This window comes from Manihot esculenta, chromosome 5, assembly GCF_001659605.2.
Source record: "Manihot esculenta cultivar AM560-2 chromosome 5, M.esculenta_v8, whole genome shotgun sequence".
NCBI classification, from domain to species: Eukaryota; Viridiplantae; Streptophyta; class Magnoliopsida; order Malpighiales; family Euphorbiaceae; genus Manihot; species Manihot esculenta.
This window is the reverse complement of record NC_035165.2, coordinates 8,986,932-9,012,950: the sequence shown is the minus strand read 5'-3', so window position 1 is coordinate 9,012,950 and position 26,019 is coordinate 8,986,932. Positions and strand designations below refer to the sequence as shown.

Below are 26,019 nucleotides of genomic sequence, written 5' to 3'. Positions count from 1 at the left end.
AAAATATTTATCTAAATTAAATTTATATAAATTTGTAGTAAAAATATTGATATTTTATATAGATCTCGTTATAGTAGATCCAATTTAAATAAATATTACCCTACATTGCATTATTACTAAGTATTATATATTAAACTGTGCTGAAACACCTTTGATAAAGCAACTTTCTTTTTTCTTTTTTTCTCCAAAGATAAAGCAACTTTTAATTCACCCACTTATTAAAAAGCGTTTGGTGGTAGGGTACCCATTTCATTATTGATGCCACTCATCTCATACAGCTCCAATATCAAATGCCTGCATTATTCTTTGGGAAACTATAGGAGTAGTAAGTTTGTTTAGTTCACTGAAGGCAGGCAACTTTGCTGACCACCCCCTTCCAAGTATGTATGTTTATGATCAGCAGATAAATATATTTAAAAGTTTATTTTTTTTTTTTTATATATGTGTTTCTCAGGTTTGAAAACAGACAAATAGTAAGAAGCAAGATTATATGAGAGGAAAGGGAAATGGTTGAGCATCATTCGGTGGTGGTTTTGTTGCTGTTTCTTCTTTCTGTTTTTTGTCAAGCGGGTAATGCATCAAAAATTCAAAGGGATGCTTCTGCAGCACTTTTTCCTGGTCCAGCTATTCCGGTTTGTCGACGCAATAGTTATTCACATTGCATATGCCCAACGTACAATCCGAATTGCAAAAGCCGCAGCCGCAGCCCCAGCTTCAATTGCAGTGGACCTGGAACGTTGCCATGTGATGAAGGTAACCTCACCTCCTATTCTCATCAATACCAATATAAAATTTGGAAGGGCAGAAAATAATTAGAACTGTCATAAAAACTAAGAAGCAACCTTAAATTTTATTAATTAAATTATGTAAAGTGTAGTTATAAAATAAATTAGTGATTGTTTACCGACCATTGAATTATCAATGAAATATTATAGCTATTTTTTTAATATTAGGTATACTACCATCATTAATCAATTGTTGAACTCATGTAAGTCAAGAAAAATTAACATGAATTGCAAGTATATTAAATGAAACAAAAGTATAATGGATTGCAAAAATCAAACAATATTAACAACTTTTTTTAAGACTTAGAAATATGATAAAATAGGCAATTACATAATTTATATTTTAATTTTTGTAAACGAACTAAATTATTTGTGATTTATTCGAGACTCGACTCGATTCGACTTGATAAAAATTCGATTGGTTTCAGCTCGAACTCACTTTTTAAACTCATTTAATAAACAATATTTATTATTTATCAATGCCGAACAGAAAGAGAGTTCATTGCCGTCACAATAAACTAAACAATATTATATCTCTACTAGGAAACGAAGAGAGGCAATTCACAACCGAACAGAAAGGGAGTTCCCTCTATTTGAAGGAACATAAAAAACCTCTAAAAACAAAGGCAGAAAACTAACTACTCCAAAAAGGTACAAAGAAAAATTGTTTTCCTCAAAAGAGAGAAAAAATTTTCAATTAATTTTTTCTAGTTTAATTTTATTTGTCATTATTTTCCTAATATTTACATTTTTTTAATCTCATGTACACACACATACAGACTTAAAATTTAAATTCTTCATAATAAGTATAAGTTTTCTTTATTCTTTATATATATTGTTTATTGAAATTTTTGGCAGCATACGGTCTTGCTGAATTCGTGGATGAGCTGAATTTACCATCAAGACCAATCATTACCGGCGATTGTAAGACAGAATCCGAAGATATTTCGATTCGATGCGACTGCTCCTACGACAATAGTAGTATCTGTCATGTCACATACATGTATGTTTCTCGACTTTCTATTGATACATTTTTTTTAATACTTATTTTTCTTTCTTTTTCGAATATAAATTTTATAATGTTAGTACTTCTTTCTTCATAAATCAAAATTTAGCGTCTTTTTTTTTAGAGTAATTTTGATTTGTTGCCTAATTCGTGCTATTTATATAATCAGTATATATAAATATTTTTTGTCAATTTTATTTTTTTTGAAATGGAGATGGGGATTCGAACCTGAGATCTATCAGATTTAACCGGATGCACTTACCATCAGGCTAAGTCTAGGAGTACATTTTTTGTCAATTTTATAAATTGTGGATATTTTGAGTTAAATTTTCTTAAATGATTTAATTAATTTTAAATTTAAATTCTACTTAATTTATAATAATTTTTCTTTTTTACTACTTATTTTAATTTTTTTATTTGTATTGTAAGATAATATATAATTAAAATTAGAATGAGTTTGAATTTTATGTATATATTACTCATTATTTGAATTTGTTTATATATATAAATAAATAATTTATATAATAATATTTATTATTTTTTATTTAAAGATTATAATTTAAATAATTTTTTAGAAATATTAATTTTTAAATGAAAATTATTAATAAAATATATTTTATTTAAAGTATTAATTAAAATTAATAACAATGTTTGCAGACCAAGCTCGGTTATTGAACCAACCGAGTTTTAACTGAAATTTAATTGATATATTATTTAATATATTAATAATATTAATAATGTTTTTGTATTTTTTTAATTGGAATAATAATTTTTATTGTAATATTTTTTTTTGGAAATCGATTTTTATTTATTAAATCTATGATTATAATTATTATTGAAAATTACTTAAAAGTTAATTAAAATGTTATAATAACTAATCAAAATTACATATTAAGATATTAAAATCACGTAATAAAATAAATACACGTTTTATTTATTTTTTACTTTGTAAAAAATAATGCAATAAAAAAATATGTAATAGCTTAATTTAGTTAATAAAATACACATGCACTGCTAAGAAGTTTTTCTTAATTTCACCGATAAGTTAAGATTGAATATAATTAGACATTATTACATGTATGAAAATGAATTAACGGTTTTTTGTATTTTCCTTCTTCAATCGATGACAGATCTACTAGTGTTTTGGACTTGAAAGTTGGAAGAATCCATGAAAATGTATCCAAGCTTACTTACCTAGAGCAACTGTGAGTATTATATAGATTCGTTTTTCATATATGATTTACAGACCATATTGTTTATTTTCCCTTTTATCAAATTAACAGCTAGAAAAATGATATCTGAGAGTACGAAAAAATATATATATAAACAATATATTATATATGTAATGATTTTTAATTAAGTGGCATTGAAGTCATTTCTAACTTTAGGAGTATGAAGTTTTGAGCATGAATTCCAAGCTCCTGTATTGAACAAAATATGATAAATATCCGAGTCTTTTACAATAAAATTTTTTTATCATGCTGAAATATTTACGTTTCTCAAAACCCGAAGGACAGCAAACTAGAGGGAAAGAAGAATTTGCCAAATATCCAAAGAAAATAAAAATAAAAATAAAATCAAGTCAAAATAAATCAAACCAAACAATCAATCAAACCAACACCCAAACTGACAATCCAATCATCCAAACAGCAGCACCGACTTGATAGAATCACCGATTCACACCAGCACCGCCTCGCACATTAATCTGTCACTGAAAATATGGAGAACTGAGTGCCGATGGTAGCAATCGAGATAAAGCAACACGAACATGCAAAGGAAATAAAAAAATGCAAGGCACAAAATAGCAAAACAAAGACCCAAAGCAAAACAAACTTAAAACAGATTCAAACACTAAATCCAGAAAGACGATGCGGTAAAATTCTCAACCAACTACAGCTTGCGGGAGCAATGGTCCCGAGTTACGGCATCACACATACAAGAAGAACCTTCCGGAAGGCAAGAACGGAAAAGAGCATTCCTCCACAACCAGGCCTAGACCAAAACCCTCTCACCAAAGCCACTAAAGACCTGCAAAACCAATAATAAAACCAACAAACATCAAAGAAAAACATGAGAACAAACCAATAGAGGGACGGTGGAAAACCAAAACAAAAGAAAGGCAAACAAACCGAAGAAAGGTCAAGCTAAAGATTGTTAGAAAAGGAAATAAGTGGATTGAATTGTTGCATGAGATTTTTAGAAACTGAATTCCAATCCATGACGTTGCCATGTAACACATCCTTTCCACTTCTTTAAAACTCTTTTTGATTCCTCCTCTGGAACTTCAATTTTTTACTTCGACAAACCCTAACTTGTTCTTTGCCCCGAGTGTGATGCGCATTGCTCAACTCCACATTCGATAAATGCATCCGATGAAAGGCGCCGAAACTAAGATCATTCCACAGCGATCTGGCCCTTGCAGCACCAGAATTCCATCGGAGCCATCTTCTTTCCAGGCAACAGTTGTACCGTTTCCTCTCGTTGTGCTACTTCCACTTTTCTCACGGTTTCGCTTTCTTTATCAAAGATTTTAGGAAAAAAAAAAGGAAATCAATTGAAAACAAAGATTGACCATTCTCTCTCTACCTACTCTGATACCATGTAGAATTTGGGATCAGTAGCGGTGAACAATTCTCAGAAAATGAGAGAATAGCTCTGTTTTTTATTCTGTTGTGGTAAAGAAGATCAGAGAGTTATATAAAAGCGCTAGTAGAAAACACATGTAAAATACAGTACAAGAAAGGTAAAACATAGCCAGGTCTTAACTACTTAATTTGGTTACATAAATTATTTATTGAAAGCAAAGAAGGAAAGTATTTGATGGTTTTACCTGCAACAGGGATTTGTCCTTCAACCGTCTTCGTTGTGTTATTCCTGACTCCTTAGGGAAGCTGAAGTATCTGGTTAACCTGTGAGTCTTTCTCTCTCTCCCCAAAATTTCTTTCACTTCTTGATTGACAGTTTAATGTTATCACCGATCATCTACTAAATACTGGCCACAGCAAGCTGAATGATAACTTCCTCAATGGCTCCATTCCTCCATCTCTAGGGAGCTTGTCATCACTCCAGTTTTTGTAAGTATGAGCATTTAAAATTTACTTGTTTTTTCATCAATGCATAACTTCCTTTTGAGTATGCTTATTGTAATTAATTCTGGGATTTTTCAGGACTTTGAGCAACAATAGGTTATCAGGTGGAATTCCTAGAGAATTGGGCCAACTCGCTAATCTGACTTCTTTGTAATATACTCCTTAACTTCTAAAAACTTGGAGTTTTTCTTCCATTTTTATGTATACATATTTATATATATTTTTAATTAATTATAGGAGATTCGATGAGAACAATCTCAATGGTAGTCTTCCCATGGAACTTGGGAACTTGACGAAGCTTGAAATTCTGTAAGTTTTAGCCCAAAACAAAGACAAGACTAGACTTACAGAAACGTATTTAGTTTGAAATTGAGTTAAGTCTTCTCTTTGCTGCAGTGATTTGAGCTCCAACAATTTGACTGGATCTTTGCCTCCAAGTTATAAAAACCTCAAGTCTCTAAACCTTTTGTGAGTGTAGCTCTAACCCTTCATTTTCTTTTGGTTCTCAGCCTGACTTTTGGTAGATATCTCGTTCTTAGAGAAAATTTTTAACTGGTCAATGCAGTGGTGTAGCTGGGAACAGTTTGAATGGTTCAATACCAGCCTTCATTTCAGAATGGCCCTATCTCAGGGAATTGTAAGGATCCGTTTTAATAATTCTTGGTTTGAACTTTGTAATTAAGTTTTCCATTTCACGAATTGATTTGGAAATATTTAACAGTGTATTTAGAAAGTAATAAAATACATTATTTTTATTCATTTTTTGAATAAGAATATTTTAATGGCTAATTAGATTTAAGAAGAAAAAAGAGCCTGGGTTTTGAGTGTTTTTGCATTCCATACGTTGTAATTTTTAATTTAATATCTCAATTTAATTGAATCATTTCAAGTAAAGTTTGATATTCCGTACGGATCACGCAGGTATCTCTTGGGAAATGATTTTAGAGGGACGCTGCCTCTTGAAATTTTTAGAATGCAAAATCTTAGTTACTTGTAAGTGCAGAATTTTATTTTGTTCTCCAGTTCATTTTTTCATTTGCAGGGGGCAAAAAAAAAAAAACTTATGTTTCGAAGGCATTAATTGTTTTATTGTTACAGGTGGGTTAGTGACCTAAACAACTCTGGTTTCTCTTTTCCAGATCATGCGCATATAAATATGTCATCTATAATGCAAATGTGAGTGATCAAGCACTTGATGTGCTAGATGTAATTTTTATTCACATTCAAATTTGATTAATAATATGCATGTAGAAAATAAATTGATAAATATGAAATATAAATCCCCAATTACTTCTTTGATGGTCTGTCTTTACAGGCTACTGAGGAATTGTAACCTTAAAGGCTCTATTCCTGCTACTGTTGATTGGCGGCAGTTAGATTACCTGTAAGTTCCTAACTAGATAAGAAAGTAAAATTTTATTACTTCATATGGTTGTCTCAAACAAAATTTTTTATGTATATAATAGAGTCCATCACTCATCCACTCACTCTAATTCTTTTAACAGAGATTTGAGCTTTAATGAGTTAACTGGTGAGATCCCAAATACTTTGGAGAATGTGACAGAAATGTATGTAAACGAAACCTTCCAAGCTCATTCTCCATTATAAGAAGTTGCCGATCCCATTAAGAACTCATCATGTCTTACTTGGTTTTGCTCAGTCATTTGACAGGAAATATGCTTCAAGGATCAATCCCTCCATTCATCCGTGGTAACTCGTACGTTCACCTCTCTGTCATTGTTGTTCTCAAGTTATAGTTTTTATTTAATAGTTATTAGTATTATATGTAGCCATTGCATATTGAGGGTTATGTTGGATCTTCCCATCTGGGGCTTCGTAATGGGGTACTGCTTTTGCTTTACAACTCCCACCTTCCTTTGCACAATTTCAACCTCTACACCTTTAACTTGAAATTAGAACTTTTGAAGGAAAATAGCTAAACCCATTTTTTATCTTTCTGTATGCATGTGAAAAGAAGTAAATGTAAGTGTACCATGATAAACACTTCCTTGTAAACCCAAAACATAAATATACGGATTCCATTTATTTATGTGATTCCCAGACTTTTTTCCATAGGCAAAATATGTGTGTATATATATATACTTTTCGCTGAGAATATTTGCAAAAGTTGATTTTTTAAGAATATTTTCACAAATTTTGGATAAAAAATATTAATATTTTGCAAAATTTTGATTTACAATACTTTTAATATTAATAAACTATTTTAAAAAATTATATCAGTCTTTTTTCTGATTAGATTATGATTAGAGTGCTTATCTTAACATAATAGAAGAATATTTAGTAGGCAAAAGCCCGTGATTTGTACTATAAATATTATATTTTAAGTCTATGATAAACTGGATTTAAATAAGAATTTTCACTATATTAATTATATGTTAAAGAGCCTACTGTTACACAAATTGTTACCTCTCAGTGATGTGTCTTACAACAATTTCTTAACTCCGCCGAGCAAGGATTCAAAAGAAAGAAAGAATCATGGACCACAGCTAAACAGGTGACAAACTTATCCTATTTCTTTTTCAATCTCTTGTTTAATTCAGTTTGAAAGAGTTTCTTCTTATTTCCTGCAACTTGTTTTGCAAACCATGTTGCTGTTCCTCTAGCAAACCAAACAGGTATGTTGATGGCCTCTTCTTTTTCTTCTTCTTTTCTCCATAACCAGAACAGTACATCCTGAATTTTTCCGTGACAATCTTTTTCTTATTTTCTAGGAATTATACACTTGACGCGAGAACCAAATTTTGCCAGGGGAAATCTAAGTGTATGTTCTATTCAGAGGGCTTACTTTGAACATTATCGCTGACTATTTTGTAGAATCTAAGTTATAAATTGAAATAAAGCTGAGTCATTTTTCAAATGGATGTTACATTTGAAAACCGTTCCTAGCTTTTGAAAAATGCTGAGGCTAATTTGGTAATTTTTATTTTTGTATTATCATATATTTATGCTTAACAGACAAATTTTCTTTGTAATATTTACTGCAGATTATTACTTGTTCATAAATTCTGGAGGTGCAAGTTTAACTTTTGAAAAGAACCATTATGATGGAGATACATCACAAGCCAAGTTCTACGAAGGTCCTGAAGAAAGTAGAGAAAAAAGATGGGCTTATACTTGTTCTGATTCTTTTTTATCAGTATCAACTGATAATCCAGGTGTTTACATAAAGAACAAGACATGTGGAGTTTCAGAGGAATCTTTGCATGAAACAGCTCGTTATTGCCCTGTGTCTCTCACATATTATGGATTCTGTTTGCACAAGGGAGATTACAATGTAAAACTTCATTTTGCTGAAATTGTTTATACAGATGATGAAGATTACAGCAGTTCTGAAAAACGGGTTTTCGATGTGTACGTTCAGGTATTACATTTATTTTTGCTACATCTTCACCGTGCCATTTTCATCATTTAGGGAACTGTTGTTCATTGCAGGGTGAGAGAAAACTAAAAGATTTCAGCATAAAGGATGAGGCCAAGGATACTAATAAAGCACTACAAAGAGAATTCATGGCACATGTAGATGACAATTTGCTGGAGATCCATTTTCACTGGGCTGGCAAGGGGTCTGTAAGCAAATCAGGAAGTAGCAATGGACCGCTTGTCGCCGGAATTTCTGTGACTCCAAGTAAAAAATTGCACTCATTCTTAATTTTATTGTACCTGACAAAGTCTACAGGCAACATGATTGATGTTGCTGTCTGTTGTCTAATATTATTATATTCAGACTTCACAATTCCGGGAGGAGATAAACTATCTACTCCGCAGATAGTAGGGATCTCAGTAGGTTCTGTATTCGCTCCAATACTTCTATTGGCTTTCATGTGGAAAATGGGCTGGTTAGGAAACAGAGAGTTGCAAGGTGAGACTATATTCTAACTAAAAATGTTAGGCACCCCACTCTGCTGATAATTTTTCTTTGTTTTCATTTGACCAGAAGTACGTATAGAAGTTGAAGACGGAACATTCACCCTTAAAGAAATCATAGATGCCACTAGAAATTTTAGCCCTGATATGGAGATTGGTGAAGGACGTTTTGGGATAGTGTATAAGGTTGGCATGTTTATTTTTCAGTTTCAAGTTATTATAAGCATTCATATCTTATACTCTATAAACGGATATGCAGGCTGAACTTCCAGGTCAGATTAAATTTGCAGTGAAGAAGATTTCTCCGGAATCAATGCAAGACAAGCTTAAAGATGAACTACATGGGGAAATTTTTTTCAATCAGATGAAAAGCTTGAAACATGACAATGTAATTAAGTTGTTTGGTGGTTATTCAAGAAAAGACCTTCATCTACTAATATACGAACACATGGAGAATGGCTCCCTTCACCAAGCCTTGTTTGGTAATCTATCTTTCAAATCTATTTTCAATTTAACTTGCAAAATTTTTGTTTTTAGTTTTTATTGTGACATGCTTGGAAATGAGATCAGTTGGGTTTTGGATTTGTAGATCCCAAATCCAAAATAGAACTTGATTGGACACGCAGATTTAATATCTGCCTGGGATTAGCAAAAGCTTTGAAGTATCTGCATGGGGAAGAAGATGGAGTGAAGATTCTACACAGGAATATAAAAGCCAGTAACATTTTGCTCGATGAAAATTGTTCTGCCAAGTTAACGGACTTCGGATGGGCGAAGGTTTACAATGAGGAAGATCCATTTTTGACTATCAAAGCAGGAGGGGCAAGGTATTTCTTTTTCTTTAACAAGTTGCAAGTTTCTTTTACCATTTTAGAATTCGGCAACCGCTGATCATATTTAATTTTTATCTATCCTTGTTACAGAATATATATTGCACCTGAGTATGCACTGAGGCAACCCATCACCGATAAAGCAGATGTTTACAGTTTTGGAGTTGTGACACTTGAAATATTCTGTGGGAGACCTGGTGTAGAAAATAAACCAAATCAGGAATCTGCTATTCTTATAGACGATGTGAGTAAGATTATACTATTTCTTGACTCTTGATTACCCATAGACCGAGAATTTACATATGTTATGAATATAAATATGAAATTCTCGTTTCTGTTAAGCTCAAACTTCTAAAGCCTAGCTGCTGTATAATCGCAGGCTCGTATTAAATACGCAAAAGGAAGGGTGTTTGATTTGGTTGATAGGAAATTAATCAATTATGACCGGAAGATGGCCTTGACTATTCTGAGACTGGCGATTTTATGCATCAATCCCACCGCAGATCTAAGGCCTACAATGTCTGAAGTTGTATGTGTACTTGAAGATGAGAAAACCATTGATGAGATTTCCAAAGTCCAAAGTTCCTGACGAATTCCAAACCCTTTCTTTATGCATGTTATGAATGTGTGTTTTCTTTTCTTGTTTGTTTTATATAAGTGCTGTGTGGCTATGTATAAATTATAGTCAATTCGCATAACTTGTTTAATGTTGATTGTTTGGATTATAATCCATTTATTGAGAAATTATACGGTGGGATTTCTGCATCACACATAATTGTTTATGTGGTAAAATAAATTAATAAAAATAAAATAAATAGATAATTAAAACATGCAAGTGGATTAGTGAATCTTAAAATTATGATGTAATTGTTTTTTTATATATAGTTTAATTATTTTTACATAAATGTATTATATAAGCACCACAATTATTTTACTCTAAAATTTTAATTGTGAAAATTATTTAGTGCATTCAAAACACTCAATTTTAATTTTTCTTTTGTACTCGCATAGATTCGGCATTCTAACAATTTAAGGAAAGTGAATCTCACACCCATATAAGCCCCATGCATATTTTATTGTTTGCCCTTTCTTTCAATCTTGAATGCAACACATTATCATGCCTCATATCTCTCTTTTAACCAGCAACATCAACATATCCTCTCCTTTTCTTTTTTCTTTTTTCGTTTTCTCGGTAATCAAACTGACATCATATTATCATGAAGAATTTATAGAACAGATCTTGGTTTCTCCCTTTTTTTTTTTAAAAAAAAAAAATCATCTTTTGGTTTTATGATGCTCCTTTGATTTGTTGCATATGTTCTTCTTTTCCCCTATGCGAGAAAAACCTCCTAACCCATATTTTATCTTTTTAATTTATTATCTAAACGTTTAATATCTTTAGAATCTAACAATTCACTTTCAACTATGCGTGTTATATTAGTTGGAACTGTCGTGGACTTGGCAACCCACGAGCAGTTCAGGTCTTGAGAGAGATGGTTAGAGTTAAGAGGCCAAATTTTCTTTTCTTAATTGAAACTTTATGTTGTTCTGCTCGGGTGAATGAAATAAAAGACTTGTTGGTTTATGATGGTTTCTTCAGTGTGGATTGCTTGGGTTGTAGTGGGGGTCTGGCTGTACTGTGGAGATCAATTTCTTCTATTACTCTTCTTAGCTCATCGCAACACCATATTGACACCGAAGTTTTTATTGAAGGGGTTGGTAATTGGCGCTTGACAGGCTATTATGGCGAGGCTGATCAGAACTTTCGTTATTTATCTTGGCAACGGTTGCGTATGCTGGCATCTCATCATGAAACACCCTGGGTGTGTCTAGGCGATTTCAATGATATTCTATCGTCTTCTGAAAAGCGAGGTGGTCGTCCTCAACCTTCACGTTTGATCAATGGCTTTCGAGATGCACTTTGTGATTCTGGTTTTATTGAATTCCCCATGACGGGATATCCTTTTACATGGGAGTATGGAAGAAATAGTGATGGCTGGGTGGAATCTAGGTTGGACCGTGTTTTTACTAATGTTCAGTGGCGTACCAGGTTTTCTAATTCTACTGCTAAAGTGTTGGGTTTCTCTACTTCGGACCATTTGCCTATTCTTCTTGCTGTCAAATGCTTTGTAGATCAGCGCCATGCTCATCATTTCCGATTTGAGAATACGTGGCTCCGTGAGGCAGGTTGTCGGACCCTAATTTCGGATATTTGACAACTCTCTCCAGATATGGACGTTGAGGGTAAGCTTGTGGCCTGTCGTACTGCTTTGAAATCGTGGGGCACGAATCTTAGACTTCTGCATAAAGCTGAGATGGACGAGAGTCTTGCTATTATGGCCCGTCTACGTGGCTCTCGTCTACAGGTGCATATGGATGAGTTTTTACGAGCCAAATCCCGTTTCTTTCATCTTTTAAATCTCCGTGAGATCTTCTGGAAGCAACGTGCCAAGCAATTTTGGCTTAAAAAGGGTGATGCTAATACTCGATTTTTTCACAGTGCTGCTTCTGCTCGGAAACGGAAAAATATATTTGTTAAACTGCTGGATGACTCGAACATGTGGCATGATAAGAATTCGGGTCTGGAGGAGGTGATGTTTGGATATTTTACGTCTCTATTTACTTCTCATGATTGTAATTCTGAACCAGTTTTGCAGTGTGTTCCGTTATTGGTGTCACATGATCAGAATGCATCTCTTTTAGCTCCTTACAGTTGTGACAAGGTAAAATCTACAGCTTTTTCTATGAAAATTGATAAATCTCCTGGGTTAGATGGTTTCAATCCTGGTTTTTTCCAGCATTATTGGGATATTATTGGTGGGGATGTGTCTCATTTTTGTATTGATTGCTTGCATTCAGGGTCTCTCCCCTTGAAATTGAATGAGACTGCTTTAGTTTTGATACCTAAGAAGGGTGTCCCTGAGCAAATGAGTGATTTGCGTCCTATTGCCCTCTGTAACATGGTTTATAAGATCATGACTAAGATGATAGTTAACCGGCTTAAGTCCATCTTGCCGTCTATTGTCTCGGAAAGGCAAAGCGCTTTTATTTCTGGGCGCAGCATTCAGGACAATATAATCTTAGCTTTTGAGGCTATGCATTGATTTAATATGTTTCATCGAAAGAAAGAGTTATCTGGGGCCCTTAAAATAGACATCAGTAAAGCCTATGATAGACTGGAGTGGGATTTCATTCATGACATGCTCATTCATATGGGGTTTGCGCAGCGATGGATTGCTTTGGTGTTTTCTTATATCTCCACTGTTCGTTATTGGATTCTGCATGATGGCAGAAATCGGCCCTATCTTACCGACGAGGGGACTGAGGCAAGGAGATCCCTTGTCGCCTGATTTATTCATTTTTTGTGCTGAGGGGCTATCCCGCCTTCTGCAAGACAGTATAAACCGTGGCAGTCTTCATGGGTTCAGGATATCACGGGGTGGCCCGCAGATCTCCCACCTTTTTTTCCGCGGACGATAGGTTGATTTTCTTTAGAGCAAATGTTCAAGAGGCGTTGGAGCTCAAGCGTATTCTTCGCATCTATGAGAACGCATCTGGACAATTGGTTAACTTTCAAAAATCATCTATTTCTTTCAGCAAGTATACTCCTGTGGCTTTTCGGGATTCTATTTGTTCAGTGCTTCAGGTTGAGGATGTAACATCCAAAAATATATATATATATATATATAAAGAAAATAAAATAAATAATAATAAGGATAATAAAATAAAAATAATAAATAAAAAGAATATGAATAAACAAAAAGAAAAAGAAAAAAAGAGAGAAGATAAAGAAAAGATAAATTAAACATTTAATTTGGGACAAGTGGCTTAATGCTAGCCACTTTAACCCAAATTAATTTTAAAAAAGAAAAAGGAAAGAAAAGAGTTAGGGATCATCTTCTTTCTTTCTCCCGTTACTTCCATCCCCCTTTTTTCTTCCCTAAAATCCTTCTTTTCAATTCTACTCCATTTTCTTCCAATTCTCACCCAAATTGCTAGCCCTTCTCATCAAAGTCCTTTCCCTAGTTAAATATTCAAGGTAGGAGGAAGAATCAAGGAGAAAAATTGAAGGTGGAGGGAGAGGAAATATTAATTATGTAATACCCGGCTAGACCCCGGTATCGGAATTCCTACGTTCCGGCGGATTTTCCGTTGGAAGTCGGGGTTCGAGGATGTCGGAGCTTGCCCTAAGGGTATAAGAAAGGTTTTTAAGATGTTTTTAAGTGTTTTTCTCATGTTTGCATGTTTTGAGTTAAGACAATTGAGTTGTGAAATGAAAAGGCCAAGGGGACAAAAGCCAGGTTCGGCCGCCGAAGGTGAAGTTCGGCCGCCGAAAGTTGCATGGTTTCGCATGCACGTTAGGCCGCCGAAGGAAGAGTCGGTTGGCCACTACAAAAGCCCCTTTGCCCGAGACTTGAGTGGTAAACACTCTGTTTTTGGGTCAAAGGTAGGTTCAAGCTCTCCTTGGTGTGATTTCTCATGTTTTCCTCAAATCTTGCATGTTTTAACTTGATTTGAGCTTTGTTTTAGAGATTTGAGCAAAAGGAAGCAAAGTTGAGCACTTGGAGATTTTGATTGAGTTTTTCCCCATCTCCAAGCTTGGATCATCAATCCTCTAGTTCTTCAAGAGGTAAGCATGGATCCTCACCTCCCTTTATGTTTAAAGTATGTTTTAAGAGTTTTTAGAGAGTTTTATGGCATGTTTTGGGGTATAAGCATGAGTTTGAGCATATGTTGCTCATATGCGTTTTGTTGTTGTTTTTGGGGCTTGAACCAGTGTTTAGGCCTCTATATGCATGAGATATGTTATATGTTAGTTGAGAAGTGTTGGTATGCATGTTATGGGTGTTTGATAGGATTTGGAGGCTGTGAGCATGAGTTGTGCTCGGATTCTGCCTTTCTGGAGAATCCAGGTTCGGCCGCCGAAGCAAGGTTCGGCCACCGAACCCCTTGTGGAGGCAGTTTCGGCTGCCAAACCTTGCCCCCCGAAAGCTAGGCTTTTGGGTGAGAAAGGGGCTTTCGGCCGCCGAAAGAGGGAGTTCGGCCGCCGAAAGTGCATGAGTTTCGTCTCTGGACGGGACTTTCGGCCGCCGAAGGTGCCGCCGAACATGCATGAGTTTCGTCTCTGGAGAGGGGTTTCGGCCGCCGAAAGTGCCGCCGAAAGTGCCCAGTCCAGCCTTCTTTTGCCCATTTTTCCATGCATGCCTATAATGTTTTAGAGGGGTTTTGGGGAGATAGTAGGAGTTATGTTTAAGTAAGTTTGGTCCTCATTTGAGTCCACCTGTGTAGGTACGGACCCGAGAGACCAAGGAGGCCCACAGAGTTAGAGTTACAGAGACTGCTCAGCCGTTGACTGTTTTAGCATGATTCATGCATCATTAATGCCATGTTTATGTAGGATGCTTTGCATTAGTATTCATCACGTTGATGCATTGCATTATGACTTGTATATGTGGATTGGACCGAGGCGATCTCAATAGCCCATAAGTCTGTCATTCTTGTATATCCTGTGTGAGCTCCTTTGGGGCCGGGCATTTACCTTGGATGAGTCCTGTGAGAGCCCTTATAGGGTCGGGCACCATGAGTAGTTAGTGAAAGACCTGTGTGAGCTCCTTTGGGGGCCGGGCACTGACAGAGGGAGTTTTGGGATCATGTCCAATCCGAGATGTGAAATGTTTGTGCAGTGATGCATCATATGATAGCATGTTTTAAAAGTGATTTTTTTATAGCTTCCGCTCACTGGGCTTTAGCAGCTCATCCCTCTCCCTAATCCCCTTTTTTTCAGGGCCTCAGAGAAGAGAAAGAGATAGCAAGAGTAAAAGGCATATGTAAGAGTATAGCATAGTGGACATGAGAATGATATACAGTACAGAGTTTATGTAAGGTATAGAAATGATGTAATAGCAAGTTATATAGTGAGTTAGAGTATTGTGCTTGGCCCTAGTGCTTGTTATCCCTTTGCACATGATCCTTTTATGTTATATCTGATTGCGATAATGTGGTGATGATGATGAGCTAAGCTTGGTGCATGGTAGTCTTTCTATCTCTGTAGTCACTGTATGGTACCATAGCAGGGATCACTCTTCGAGTGCATACAGACAGAGCATGCATAGTCCAGGCTTAGTGGAAGTTGTACAGAAAGAAAAGATAGTCAAGCAAGAACAAAAAAAAAAATACATGAGAAGAGTAAGTAACAGTTTTAAGCTTAAGTATGATCATGTATGGGATGTATCAGGTACACAGAGTTGACAGTAGGCTTACTACGGGTCCCGGCGGCCTTAAGCCGATCTGGATCCTAGTGCCAGTGATGGTCCGGTAAGCGGGCTGTTACAAATTACATATTGGAAATTTAAAAGGTATGTTAGGGGTTTTTGTTGTAGGGTTATTTATTATCATTTTATGTGAATATATATGAGAAATATTGTATTAATTTAATTTATTGGTTTATTTTTTCATGAAAAAGAAGTGGAAGGGAAAGGAAAAGAAAAGGAAAATTAGGGAAGTTTAAGCTTGTGGAAGATCTTGGGAAGGTTTGTGCTCAACTCTATTTTAATAAATTCAAGAAATTGTTATTTATGTTCTATTTGAATTTTACTACCCTAATAGAAAGACCAAGTGAATAGTAGATTTAATAGATAGAAAATTTTAAAATTTATATGTAATTTAACTAAAATTTAAGTTATGGATATAATGAAATGACTCTATTTTCTTTGATAGAACAATAATTTGGTTAGATATAGTGACAAGAAAAAAGAAGGAAAAAGAAGAGATATTAGATTAGATGGAAAAAAAAAGAAAGGAAAAAGAAGAGATATTAGATTAGATGAAAAAAAAAAGAAAAATGAAATAAGGTATCTTGTGATAAATAGAAAAAAAAAAGAAGAAGAAAAGAATGTTAGATTAGAAAAAAAATAAGAATAAGAATAAGAAAAAAACAATAGTTAATTAATTAAGGATTATATTATGAATTTGTAATTTATGTTGGTGAATTAAATTAATAAATTTACATGATATGACAATATTTAAAAGTACAGTTGTAATATGATAAAGTATTATAGTTTAAATAATTGACAGTTACACTGTATTGATAGTTTTTGTCTCCCTATTTAAGTGTATAAATTATTTAAAATCTGGCCCTAGTAAGTTTGGTGGGAATTGTGAGTTAGTTTAAGGGTGTGGCATGCCATATATAAATTTTGCAGTACTGCACTACAGTTACACTGATTCTTAGGATACAATGAGGTATCCTACAGTTATAGAATCGGCTTTTGAGCCATACAGTTATTTGGCATCTTGTGCCCTACAGTTACAGTTACAGTTTCCTTATCTGACTTAACAGTCCCATTTAAATTTATAGGGGCCAACAGAAAAGTAATAAATAAATAAAAGCATTAAGAGAAAATAAAACATTTTTTCATGATTTAGAGTATGTCAAATTATGTGTTAAATAGTTATTTGTCATTTGTTAAATAGTTATTTGTCATTTGTTTGAATTACTGTTATTAAATGACTTTTGATTTAAATGTTTTATAAAAAAAAAAAAAATTGAGCATCACTAAGCAAATTGCTTAGCGCGTAGGAATTTATTTTTCCTCGCGCAGGTTGTAGACCCAAAGAGCAGTAGATCAAGATCTGCATCAACCTAGCCAGAGTTACATCATTATCTATCTTGGGGGTATATTTTGTAAATTTTATATAAAGTTGATTTTGAAAATTTGGCATGTACATAAAGTTTTAGAGATAAAGTTGAATATGGATTGAATGGATATAGTTAAATATTTTAATTTTGGTGTAAATGGGGATGATTAGTATAAGTTTCTGTGTTGAGATTAATGAAATGTTATGAAGTGTTTAATCTGAATTGAAATTGTGTTGATGTTGAAAGAAGTTTGGGGGTCAAGGTTGAAATTGTTAGAAGTGTGATATTACTTTTCACAGGTGGAATTAAGTCCATATTTTAGGGAAAACTCTGCTGGATTTTTGGTTTAAAAAAAAAAGCCATGATTTACATGATATAAAATAAAGGAAAAATAAGCGAATTGTTACAGAATGTAATGTCTCCAGCTCAGTTAGTCAAATAACCGGGTAGGGGGTGTTACAGAGGAGAAGCCGGATTTGGGTAATTATTTGGGACTCCCTTCTCATGTTGGTAGTAACAAGAGAGAAGTGTTCAGTTTTATTAAGGATCGTTTGTGGAAGCGGCTGAATTCATGGAAGCATCGTGCGCTGTCCCAAGCAGGTAAAGAGGTCCTCTTGAAAACAGTCCTCCAAGCTATGCCAAACTATGTTATGAGTTTGTTTTTACTGCCTTAGACTTTATGTGCTGATTTGCAGCGTATGATGACCCGGTATTGGTGGAGTAAGGGTGCTGATCAAAATCGTGGTATTCACTGGCTGGGTTGGCATAGAATGGCGAAGCACAGATTGGACGGCGGGTTAGGGTTTAAATCGCTCCATGAGTTTAACTTAGCCATGCTTGGTAAGCAGGGTTGGAACATTATCACCAGGCCTCATTCTTTAGTGGCCCGCGTTCTTAAGGCTCGTTATTTTCCGACAACGTCTTTTTTTGAAGCTTCTTTGGATCACAATCCTAGCTTTTTGTGGCGTAGTATATGGGCGACTCGGAGTCTAGTTAAAGCTGGTGCTTATTGGAGAATTGGGAATGGCAGGTCAATTTCTATTTGGTCTCACCCTTGGTTGAAAGAGGCGCCCGACTCATTGGTTTCTACACCCCCTCCTCCGAACTGTACTCTTTCTGTTGTTGCAGACCTTATGATCGGCTATAGATAGAATGAGAGTTTAATAGCTCAGTTGTTCAATGACAGAGATAGGAGTTGTATTTTGAACATCCCTCTAAGTCTTTATTTGTGCCCAGATGTGTGGTGCTGGAAGTTTGCGTCCAAGGATCACTATTCTGTCAAGAGTGCTTACAGATTTCTGGTAGCTGGGTTTCGACATAGGGAAGGTAGTGAGATATGGAGTCGTTTTTGGAAGACGAAGGTGCCTCCTAAAGTGCTTAATTTCTGCTGGCGTGCTTTAGTTAATGTTGTTCATTGCCTTTCTTTGCTTCAGTCCAGGAGAGTTCTGGTTGATTTGATGTGTCCGTTGTGTCATGAGGCTCCTGAGATTGTCTTGCATATTCTTATTCAATGTCCTTTTGCCTGCAGTTGCTGGTTGAGTTTGCCTTTGGGTTGGCCTGCATTCTCCGCTGCCTCTCTTAGGGAGTGGTTCTCTTTAGCCTTCCTTACTGCTTCTGCGGAGAATGCTTCCCTTATTCTAATGATATGTTGGGCTTTGTGGCATAACAGAAATAATGTTGTTTGGAAAGCTCAGGGTCGATCTGCGAGTGGTGTGTTCTTCATGGCACTGAATTTTTTGCAGCAATGGAGGGGGGCCTGTTCTGATTCTACCAGCTGCACCAATGTTGTATCGGCTTTGACTGTCTGGTCCCCTCCACTGCAGGGTTGGTTTAAGATTAATATTGATGCCTCTTTAAACTCGCAACGAAGTTCACTAGGTTTCGGCTGTATAGTTCGAGATGCTAATAGTAGATTTATGGCGGCTAAAGCAGGCTGTTTTTGCAGTCAGATGGAGGTTAAGTGTGCTGAGGCAATGGCTTTTCGAGAGGCGTTGAGCTGGATTAAAAAGTGTGGATGGGATCGAGTTCTTTTTGAATCGGATGCTTAGGTTCTTGTTGTGTCCATTAACAATGTTTCGTTAGATGATTTATCACATTTTGATCTTTTGGTTCAAGATTGTAAATTGCTTCTATCTAGTTATGAAGAAACAAGATGTGGTTTTATTTACAGGTCTGCGAATGATGTCGCTCATATTCTAACAATATCGGCTCATTCTGAGTCAGGTCAAGGAGTTTGGGTACATGTCCCTCCTCTTCATATAGTTTCTTTAATCGCTTTGAGTTAATGATATTTCTCTCATTTAAAAAAAAAAAAAACATTTTTAACCTCCATTAAAATAAAGATTTAGTTTGCTACAAAAATAAAATTCAATTAATTAGAAACAATACACAAATGTATAAATATCAAGAAACATAAACAAAAGAAAAACTTAGGAGCTTAAAAATAGAGTTCTCCTCTTATATATGGGAATAAATTAATGTCCTTGCATCATGCATGGCAAACGTGAATCTAATTGTAATAAAATAATATTTTTTTTTTAAAATATGCGAACGGCTTCAATTGGAATTGAATGCATCTAGAAAGATTAAATTAAAAAACTTAATTAAAAATAGTAATAATTTTCGAAGAGTTTAATTAAAAAAATTCACAGGAAAATGAAAATTTTAAAATGTATTTTTCTAAATATTTAGGCCTAATGTTACCGTTGAGTAAACGACCCCATGCCAAGCCGTATTGGCTACTAGGCACGTATCAGGTAGCCACATTGGCTGGATAAGGGTTCTTCCCTGGCTTTTTTCCGCTGTCCACGAGGGCTTGACAGCGGGCTTCCCGTATCCCAAGCTTTTGTTTTCCGGCTGATATTGGTTTTGCTCCCCCTGTTATTGGGTGGGATGTATGTATATATATTTTTTTATCTTTTCATAAATCTGGGATTTAAAGTGAAATCTGATTTTATGGATCTACTTGGTGGTTATGTTGTCTGCTTCTTTGTTACAAGTGGATTTCTTTGTCTGATGAGACTAGTGGTCAATGGTTGCATGCTGACCAAATCTAACGAGGTAATAGTTGACGGTTTAGAATGTTAATTACAATGGTGCTCAGAGTCAAAATGGAGGGATGGATGGTTGATCAATCTCTGAGACATTAATGACTTTCACTGCCTTCGGTTGATTTAATTTTGGATGAATTTCTTTTTTTTTTTTTTTTGAAATGGAATTTTGGATGAATTTTGTCACGTCCCTTATTTTGTTTGGCTCGCCATAGTAGTTATACTTACTTTTTCTTGCCTTGATTCCTGCTTCTTTTAGAATTTGAGCTGTCGTGAGGAGATTTCTATATTTAGTGCGTTTCATGCCTTAGCTATTTAAGATTTTGCTATTGTGAGATGAGATTTTCAAATTACTGCAGGAGATAGACAATGTTTTTATTAGCGATTACTATCTGATTTAAATTTAAATAATTAATTAAATTGATGAATTTAAAATTTTAATTTAATTTTATATTTTTTTAATTTAATTTAATTTTAATTTTTAAAAAGATTTAATTATTTTAATTTAAATTGATTTTAAATAAAAAAATTAATAAAATTAAATCAAATCGATTGATTAATAATATTATATTATTTTGATAATATATAAAAATAATATTCTGACTAATTAAAATTAAAATATAAATATTTTAATTAAATTTTAAAAATAAAAAAATTTATTAAAAAATAAATCAGTTTAATTAAATCGAATTAAATTAATTTCTCTTTAAATTTAATTTAATTTAATTTTTATAAATATTTAAATTTAAATTTTCAATTTATTCTGTTGATTTCGATTTTGAGCTAAATCCACAAATACTCGCCCACCATCTTCTCTAGCTTCTGGATCCTTCCTCCAACTCAAACGTGGGTGTGAGTTTAGAGTTTCTGTTTTAGGCATTTGGGTTTTGAATTCTAGGCTAGAAGAATGTGGGCTTCCTTGGTGACACTGTGCATTATTTTGGATCTAATGATGGACCTTGTTATGTACCAAGCTCTGGCCTTATTTTAGTAATAAAATTTTTTTTGACAAAAAAAAAAAAAAAGAGCTAAACCCACTCTCATAAGACAATATATGAACGACCTAAATTAATGTATATAAATTTAATTTATGCATTTAACTATTTTCAATTTAAAAAATTACATTTTGTAATAAGAACCCTTGGTCCCACAAAAATATGTCTACAGTTAGCTTTACATGTATTAAGATAAATGTAGTTAATATAGTTAAAATAATGAACTTTATATTATGTTTTTCTAACATACTTTCTACTAATATTATTACACTAATAGGGTATGTTAGAAAGAAAATAAAATTATCATTCTATAGCTTCTGCATTTGCAACGGTTCCAGTCTCCTCATTCCCACAAGTTCCTAGAGGCAAAGGTGATTGCAGTAACCTTTCGGCTTTTGCAATGTTTCTGCACTTGGTAGTAACCAAATGAAATGTTCCTTAATTGCTAATGGTGTTTTACATCATCATTTTTGTAGCCATTGAAATTCCAGCAGAACCTCCATTGCTGATGCTATCAAGATTTTATCTGAACGCAAAATTATGGCTGCTCCTGTGAAAAACCCTGATGCAGGAACTAGCTTGAACGGAAGATCTAAGCCTAGGAATTATAGATTATCCTGCAACTGATCTCTAGGTACTAAAGAGTGCAGAACTTGGGCTGTCCCTTATCAGCCAGTACTTCAACAGCTGCTGATGTGGGTGCCGGAGCTATTGGCGCTCTTGGAACAGTAGCACTGGCCATCAGTTCCAGCTGCAATTGCCGGGCTAACTGCCGCTGGAGTTGGTGCTGTTGTAGTTGGGGGCCATGGCTGCAGATAAGGGGCTGGGAAAAGATGCTCCTGCAGCTGCTGACAAGTGACAACTTGGAAAAGGCTTTCTACAAAATCAACCACCGTAAGTTCACTTTCAGAGAGTCCAGGATGCATCTGAAATCTCATACTCATATTTTGACTAGCTCCAGTAACAGATCAGCAGGTTTCTTTCTTCAGTGAACAAAGATGTAGGCCACACTTCATTGGGTACTCTTTGACTGGTTGAACCAATGGGGATAATAGGGTTCATCTTTTTCTTGCCACACACAGGTGATGTCAGTACACAAATCATAAAGTTGGGCTCCTTTCCCTCTAGTTCTAAAAGATAGTTCAATATTGAGCGTCTTGCTTCTGCTATCAAAATATAGGTTGCACCTCTTATTGAACCAGGAAACCTGATATTAAGAACATTATTATGCAATCTGCAACGCTTCAGGGACTAGTGAGGGCCAAAGGAAGGTATTGTTTCAATTGAACTGCTGCATGACCTACTTCAGATTTCAGACTTCCTTTCCTGTCTCCCAGTGAGGTGAGTATTTTCGAGTAAGTACTCTCCCACGTAGCCACTTCATTTGGATTCTCAAGCTTGTTATTGGATCGCAGGACAGGCTGTTAGCACAAGGGATATAAGGCAACTCCCACTCAAACCTTAACTTCTCAACAGTTTCAGGTACTGCAGACAAAATATAGCTGAGAACCTACAGATAAAATTATTGATAAAGAGCCATAATGCAACAACTAAAATAATTAGGATGATTTCCAATGTAAAGTGTTGTACAAAAGATTGAGTAATGACAGATTGTTATTCGGAAAAGAAAAAGGAAAAAAGACAAGGGGAAAGAGAGGAAAAAAAAATAGAGGAAGAATGTGATTCAACCTGCATGAAACTTGTAGTTTGTAATCATCACACTTACACTTTTTACTTGGTTATCACATAAGCTATCTGTTTCAGGTTCTGCAATTGAGCGAAAATGTAATACCATTAAAGTATTGAAGCTTTAACCAAGTTTGACCTACCATTTTTCTTTCAGGCAGCTCTCAGTAACAGATTTCATGAGAACTATCAGTACAATCCAAGAAATCGGCTTGTCAATGTCATCCCACCAATAACATGCCAGCTAGATGCAACTCTTGTAGTGCGATCCAGAGTCTTTCTTTGACGTCAGTTCACAGGATTTATGTGGTTGCTGCCAATGAAAATGAAGTTGTTAGCGTGAAAACCCCCAGAGATGTGATCTCTCTTTTCATATTTGAGCCCCCTAACCATTATGATAAATACTATGGGTTTTCGGCAAAAGAAATGTTGCATGCTTGATACTTTTGCTGTAAAAATCTATAATAACTTCTGGTGATGCAGAAATGTAAAAAGAGCTTATCAAAGAGAAGTGAATTGTGGAGCTAAAGCTGTTTTATCATTTATCACTGGATGTAATTCTTTCTTATGTAACTCCAATCGAACTATATCCCAGCAATTTTCTTAATCCTCTGTCTTCTATTAGTTGTCTGATTCTTTCTACGTCCCCCCACCTTCCCACTCGAGCATAAATGTTTGACAGAATCACAAAAGGAGTTGGATCCTTTGGTTCTAGCTCTATGAGCTTCATGGCCATTTCTTCTCCCAGCTCAGGTTGCAAGTGATGCCTACAGGCACCGAGCAAGGAAGTAAAAACAGAAGCAGGAGGTTCAGGCATTTCTTCTACTAGTTTCACAGCTTCATCCAGCCTGCCTGATCGACCCAACATGTCGATCATGCAACCAAAATGCTCTGGCTTTGGTTTCAAGGCATAGTCTATAGCCATTATCCTGAAAACTTGCCACCCTTTGTGAACCTGACCAGTATGACTACACGCAGATAGAACTGCAATAAAAGTTGATGAATTTGGTTCCACCTTCTCCTCCAGCATCTGGTCAAAAACCTCAAACACAGACTCATTCTCTCCATTTCTTCCATATCCAGATATCAATGCATTCCAAAATGCTGGGTCTTTGGGCTTTATCTCAAACTGATCAAAAACTCTCCGTCCCCATGAGGAGCATCCACATTTCATATACATGTCAATGAGTGCAGTAGCCATAAATTCGTCAGTATTAATATTAGTTCTAATAGCATGCCCGTGAATCTCTTTTCCACGTTGTAAAGCACATAAAGATGCACAAGCTGGCAATAGGCTTGTAATAGACTTCAAACTTGGGACTATCCCAAAAAATTGCATTTTCTTGAAGAAGTTAAAAGCTTCAATCCCCTTCTCTAATTGTGCAAACCCGCTAATCATTGAATTCCATGTTGCAGAATCAGGTTCCAGTCCTTCAGATTCTAGAAGTTCGAACAAGTCAACAGCGATGTCACTCTGACCGTTCAACATCATCCCAGTGATCATTGCATTCCACGTTATCAAATTTTTATTGCCGTTTAGGTCAATGAACACTTCATATGCCCATTTCCAATGACCGCACTTGGAGTACATGTCCACAAGTGCAGTCCCCACCATAGTGTCACAACTCACCTTAGTCTTCTTTATGAACCCATGAACCTGCTTCCCAAACTGAAGATGCAAAAGACAAGCACAAGCAGAAATAACAGAAATCAACGTAACCGAATTGGGTTTTACAGTTGAACATTTTCTCATGTCCTTAAACACATTCAAGGCTACATTTGGCACCCCATTCTGCAAAAGCCCGGAAAGAAAAGCATTATGACTCACCACACTGCGATTAGGCATCTCACCATACACTTTTGTAGCCAAAATTATCTCTCCGCAGTTAGAGTACATTGTCACCAACGACGTTGCAACATATATATCCATTACCACACCCAACTTGATAGCGCAGCAATGCATTTGCATACAGTGTTCAGCACTATCACAAGCAGGCAACACACTGGCAATGGTGAGTGAATTGGGCCTAAACCCACACAATCCCACCTCTCTAAACAATAAAAAGGCCTCCTGGCGATACCCATTTTGTGAAAACCCAGAAATAGCGGCATTTAGAGAGGCCAAGTTTCGGTCATGCATTTCACCGAATACTTTCAGTGCATCATGGAAAAGGTTAAGCTTCATATACATGTGAGAAAGAGCAGTGAATGTGTATAGGTTTGGGTGAAAACCAGTCTTCGTGAGATGAGCATGGATAATTTGGCCCTGGAGGGAAGACTTAAGCTTGGCACATGCTTTGAGGAGAGGAGGAAAGGTGAAATGGTCAGGAGGCATGGAGGAAGAGTGGAGTTGAGAGTACAAGGAGATCGCTTCTTTGTAGAATCCATCAGCTACTAATTTTGCTACGGGACGCTGGAGCCTCATGTCATTGTGTATCACAGTGTCAGTGGGAGCTGGTGGCTAGCTGAGCCTCACACTCACAAGCAGCAACCATATTATAGCCTTCCAACAGTTGTTTATTGTTCGGTTGGGTCAAGTACAACAGTTAGAGGGAGCTTAAGATGGGATTGAATTGAATTAAATTTAATCGCTGGATTGTCTGTGAAAATAATTTATATTTTGAAAAATATTTTTTAGATGGAAAATATTTTTTATAAAATATATTTTTTAATTATATAGTTTATTGTTATTATTTAATTTTAATTTAAAAAATAAAATTTATTAATAAATTTATATATTAGATTTTAATAAGAATTTTAAAATGTGAAAAATGATTTATTTTTTCTAGAGGGCAAAATATTTTCTTTAAAATAATTTTTTTAAGAGAAGAATATTTTTTATTAATTAAATTTTTTAAATATTTTAAATGCTAAAAAATATAGTGAACAAATAAAATCAAAAAAAATTTTTTACAAATTAAATCAACAAGTATCCATTTTAATTTTTAATTTATTTTTAATTTATAAATTTTATTTTTAATATTTTAAAATTTAATCTAACCAATGAGCTATATGTCTTTATTTTGTTAAAGTGAAAATGATATTGTTTAGTTA

The 26,019-nt window shown here is 34.9% G+C and overlaps 2 protein-coding genes, 2 long non-coding RNA genes and 1 pseudogene across 9 annotated transcripts; 3 read left to right on the top strand and 2 right to left on the bottom strand.

Annotated features, from left to right (window-relative positions):
* Positions 1–222: 222 nt before the first annotated feature.
* On the top strand, positions 223–10,363 carry LOC110615346 (probable LRR receptor-like serine/threonine-protein kinase At1g53440). 5 transcript variants are annotated; one of them, XR_006350696.1, is made up of 26 exons: positions 223–380; positions 455–753; positions 1,644–1,788; positions 2,922–2,996; positions 4,631–4,702; positions 4,794–4,865; positions 4,959–5,030; positions 5,118–5,189; positions 5,277–5,348; positions 5,446–5,517; positions 5,802–5,873; positions 5,979–6,056; positions 6,196–6,264; positions 6,386–6,448; positions 6,541–6,597; positions 7,315–7,395; positions 7,505–7,516; positions 7,613–7,662; positions 7,886–8,262; positions 8,334–8,526; positions 8,626–8,760; positions 8,836–8,951; positions 9,025–9,247; positions 9,355–9,432; positions 9,743–9,839; positions 9,975–10,363. XR_006350696.1 is itself a non-coding variant. In XM_043956658.1 (26 exons), the coding sequence occupies exons 2-26, from the start codon at positions 507–509 to the stop codon at positions 10,182–10,184; spliced, it is 3,024 nt and encodes a 1,007-aa protein (XP_043812593.1). In that variant the 5' UTR covers positions 223–380; positions 455–506; the 3' UTR covers positions 10,185–10,363. The 5 variants fall into 5 exon arrangements, 3 of the variants coding, with proteins under 3 accessions (XP_043812593.1, XP_043812595.1, XP_043812594.1); XM_043956658.1 differs by having other exon boundaries at positions 9,355–9,592; positions 9,689–9,839; XM_043956659.1 differs by having other exon boundaries at positions 261–380; positions 467–753; positions 9,355–9,592; positions 9,689–9,839.
* On the bottom strand, positions 3,216–4,870 carry LOC122723668. Its single transcript, XR_006350698.1, has 2 exons — positions 3,921–4,870; positions 3,216–3,819 (listed from the first exon to the last, which is right to left on the bottom strand). It is a non-coding gene; the product is annotated as an uncharacterized LOC122723668 (long non-coding RNA).
* A 5,564-nt stretch (positions 10,364–15,927) lies between the features above and the next one.
* LOC110616108 lies at positions 15,928–17,482 on the top strand. Its single transcript, XR_002488147.1, has 3 exons — positions 15,928–15,951; positions 16,059–16,125; positions 17,197–17,482. It is a non-coding gene; the product is annotated as an uncharacterized LOC110616108 (long non-coding RNA).
* Positions 17,483–21,487: 4,005 nt separating this feature from the next.
* Positions 21,488–25,524, bottom strand: LOC110616225 (pentatricopeptide repeat-containing protein At2g02750). Of its 2 annotated transcripts, none has more exons than XM_043957090.1 (2): positions 23,109–25,524; positions 21,488–22,789 (listed from the first exon to the last, which is right to left on the bottom strand). In XM_043957090.1, exon 1 carries the CDS (start codon positions 25,388–25,390, stop codon positions 23,531–23,533), a length of 1,860 nt encoding a protein of 619 aa, XP_043813025.1. In that variant the 5' UTR covers positions 25,391–25,524; the 3' UTR covers positions 21,488–22,789; positions 23,109–23,530. The 2 variants fall into 2 exon arrangements, with proteins under 2 accessions (XP_043813025.1, XP_043813026.1); XM_043957091.1 differs by having other exon boundaries at positions 21,488–22,764.
* Positions 21,728–22,138, top strand: LOC110615345 (annotated as a pseudogene).
* Positions 25,525–26,019: the final 495 nt, after the last annotated feature.

Coding starts and splice junctions, on each gene's coding strand:
- LOC110615346 (XM_043956658.1), top strand. CDS start 507: ATGGTTGAGCATCATTCGGTGGTGGTTTTGTTGCTGTTTCTTCTTTCT. Junction 8,952..9,024: donor GTTTTGGGATAGTGTATAAG/GTTGGCATGTTT, acceptor ACGGATATGCAG/GCTGAACTTCCAGGTCAGAT. Junction 9,248..9,354: donor CCTTCACCAAGCCTTGTTTG/GTAATCTATCTT, acceptor TTGGATTTGTAG/ATCCCAAATCCAAAATAGAA.
- LOC110616225 (XM_043957090.1), bottom strand. CDS start 25,390: ATGAGGCTCCAGCGTCCCGTAGCAAAATTAGTAGCTGATGGATTCTAC.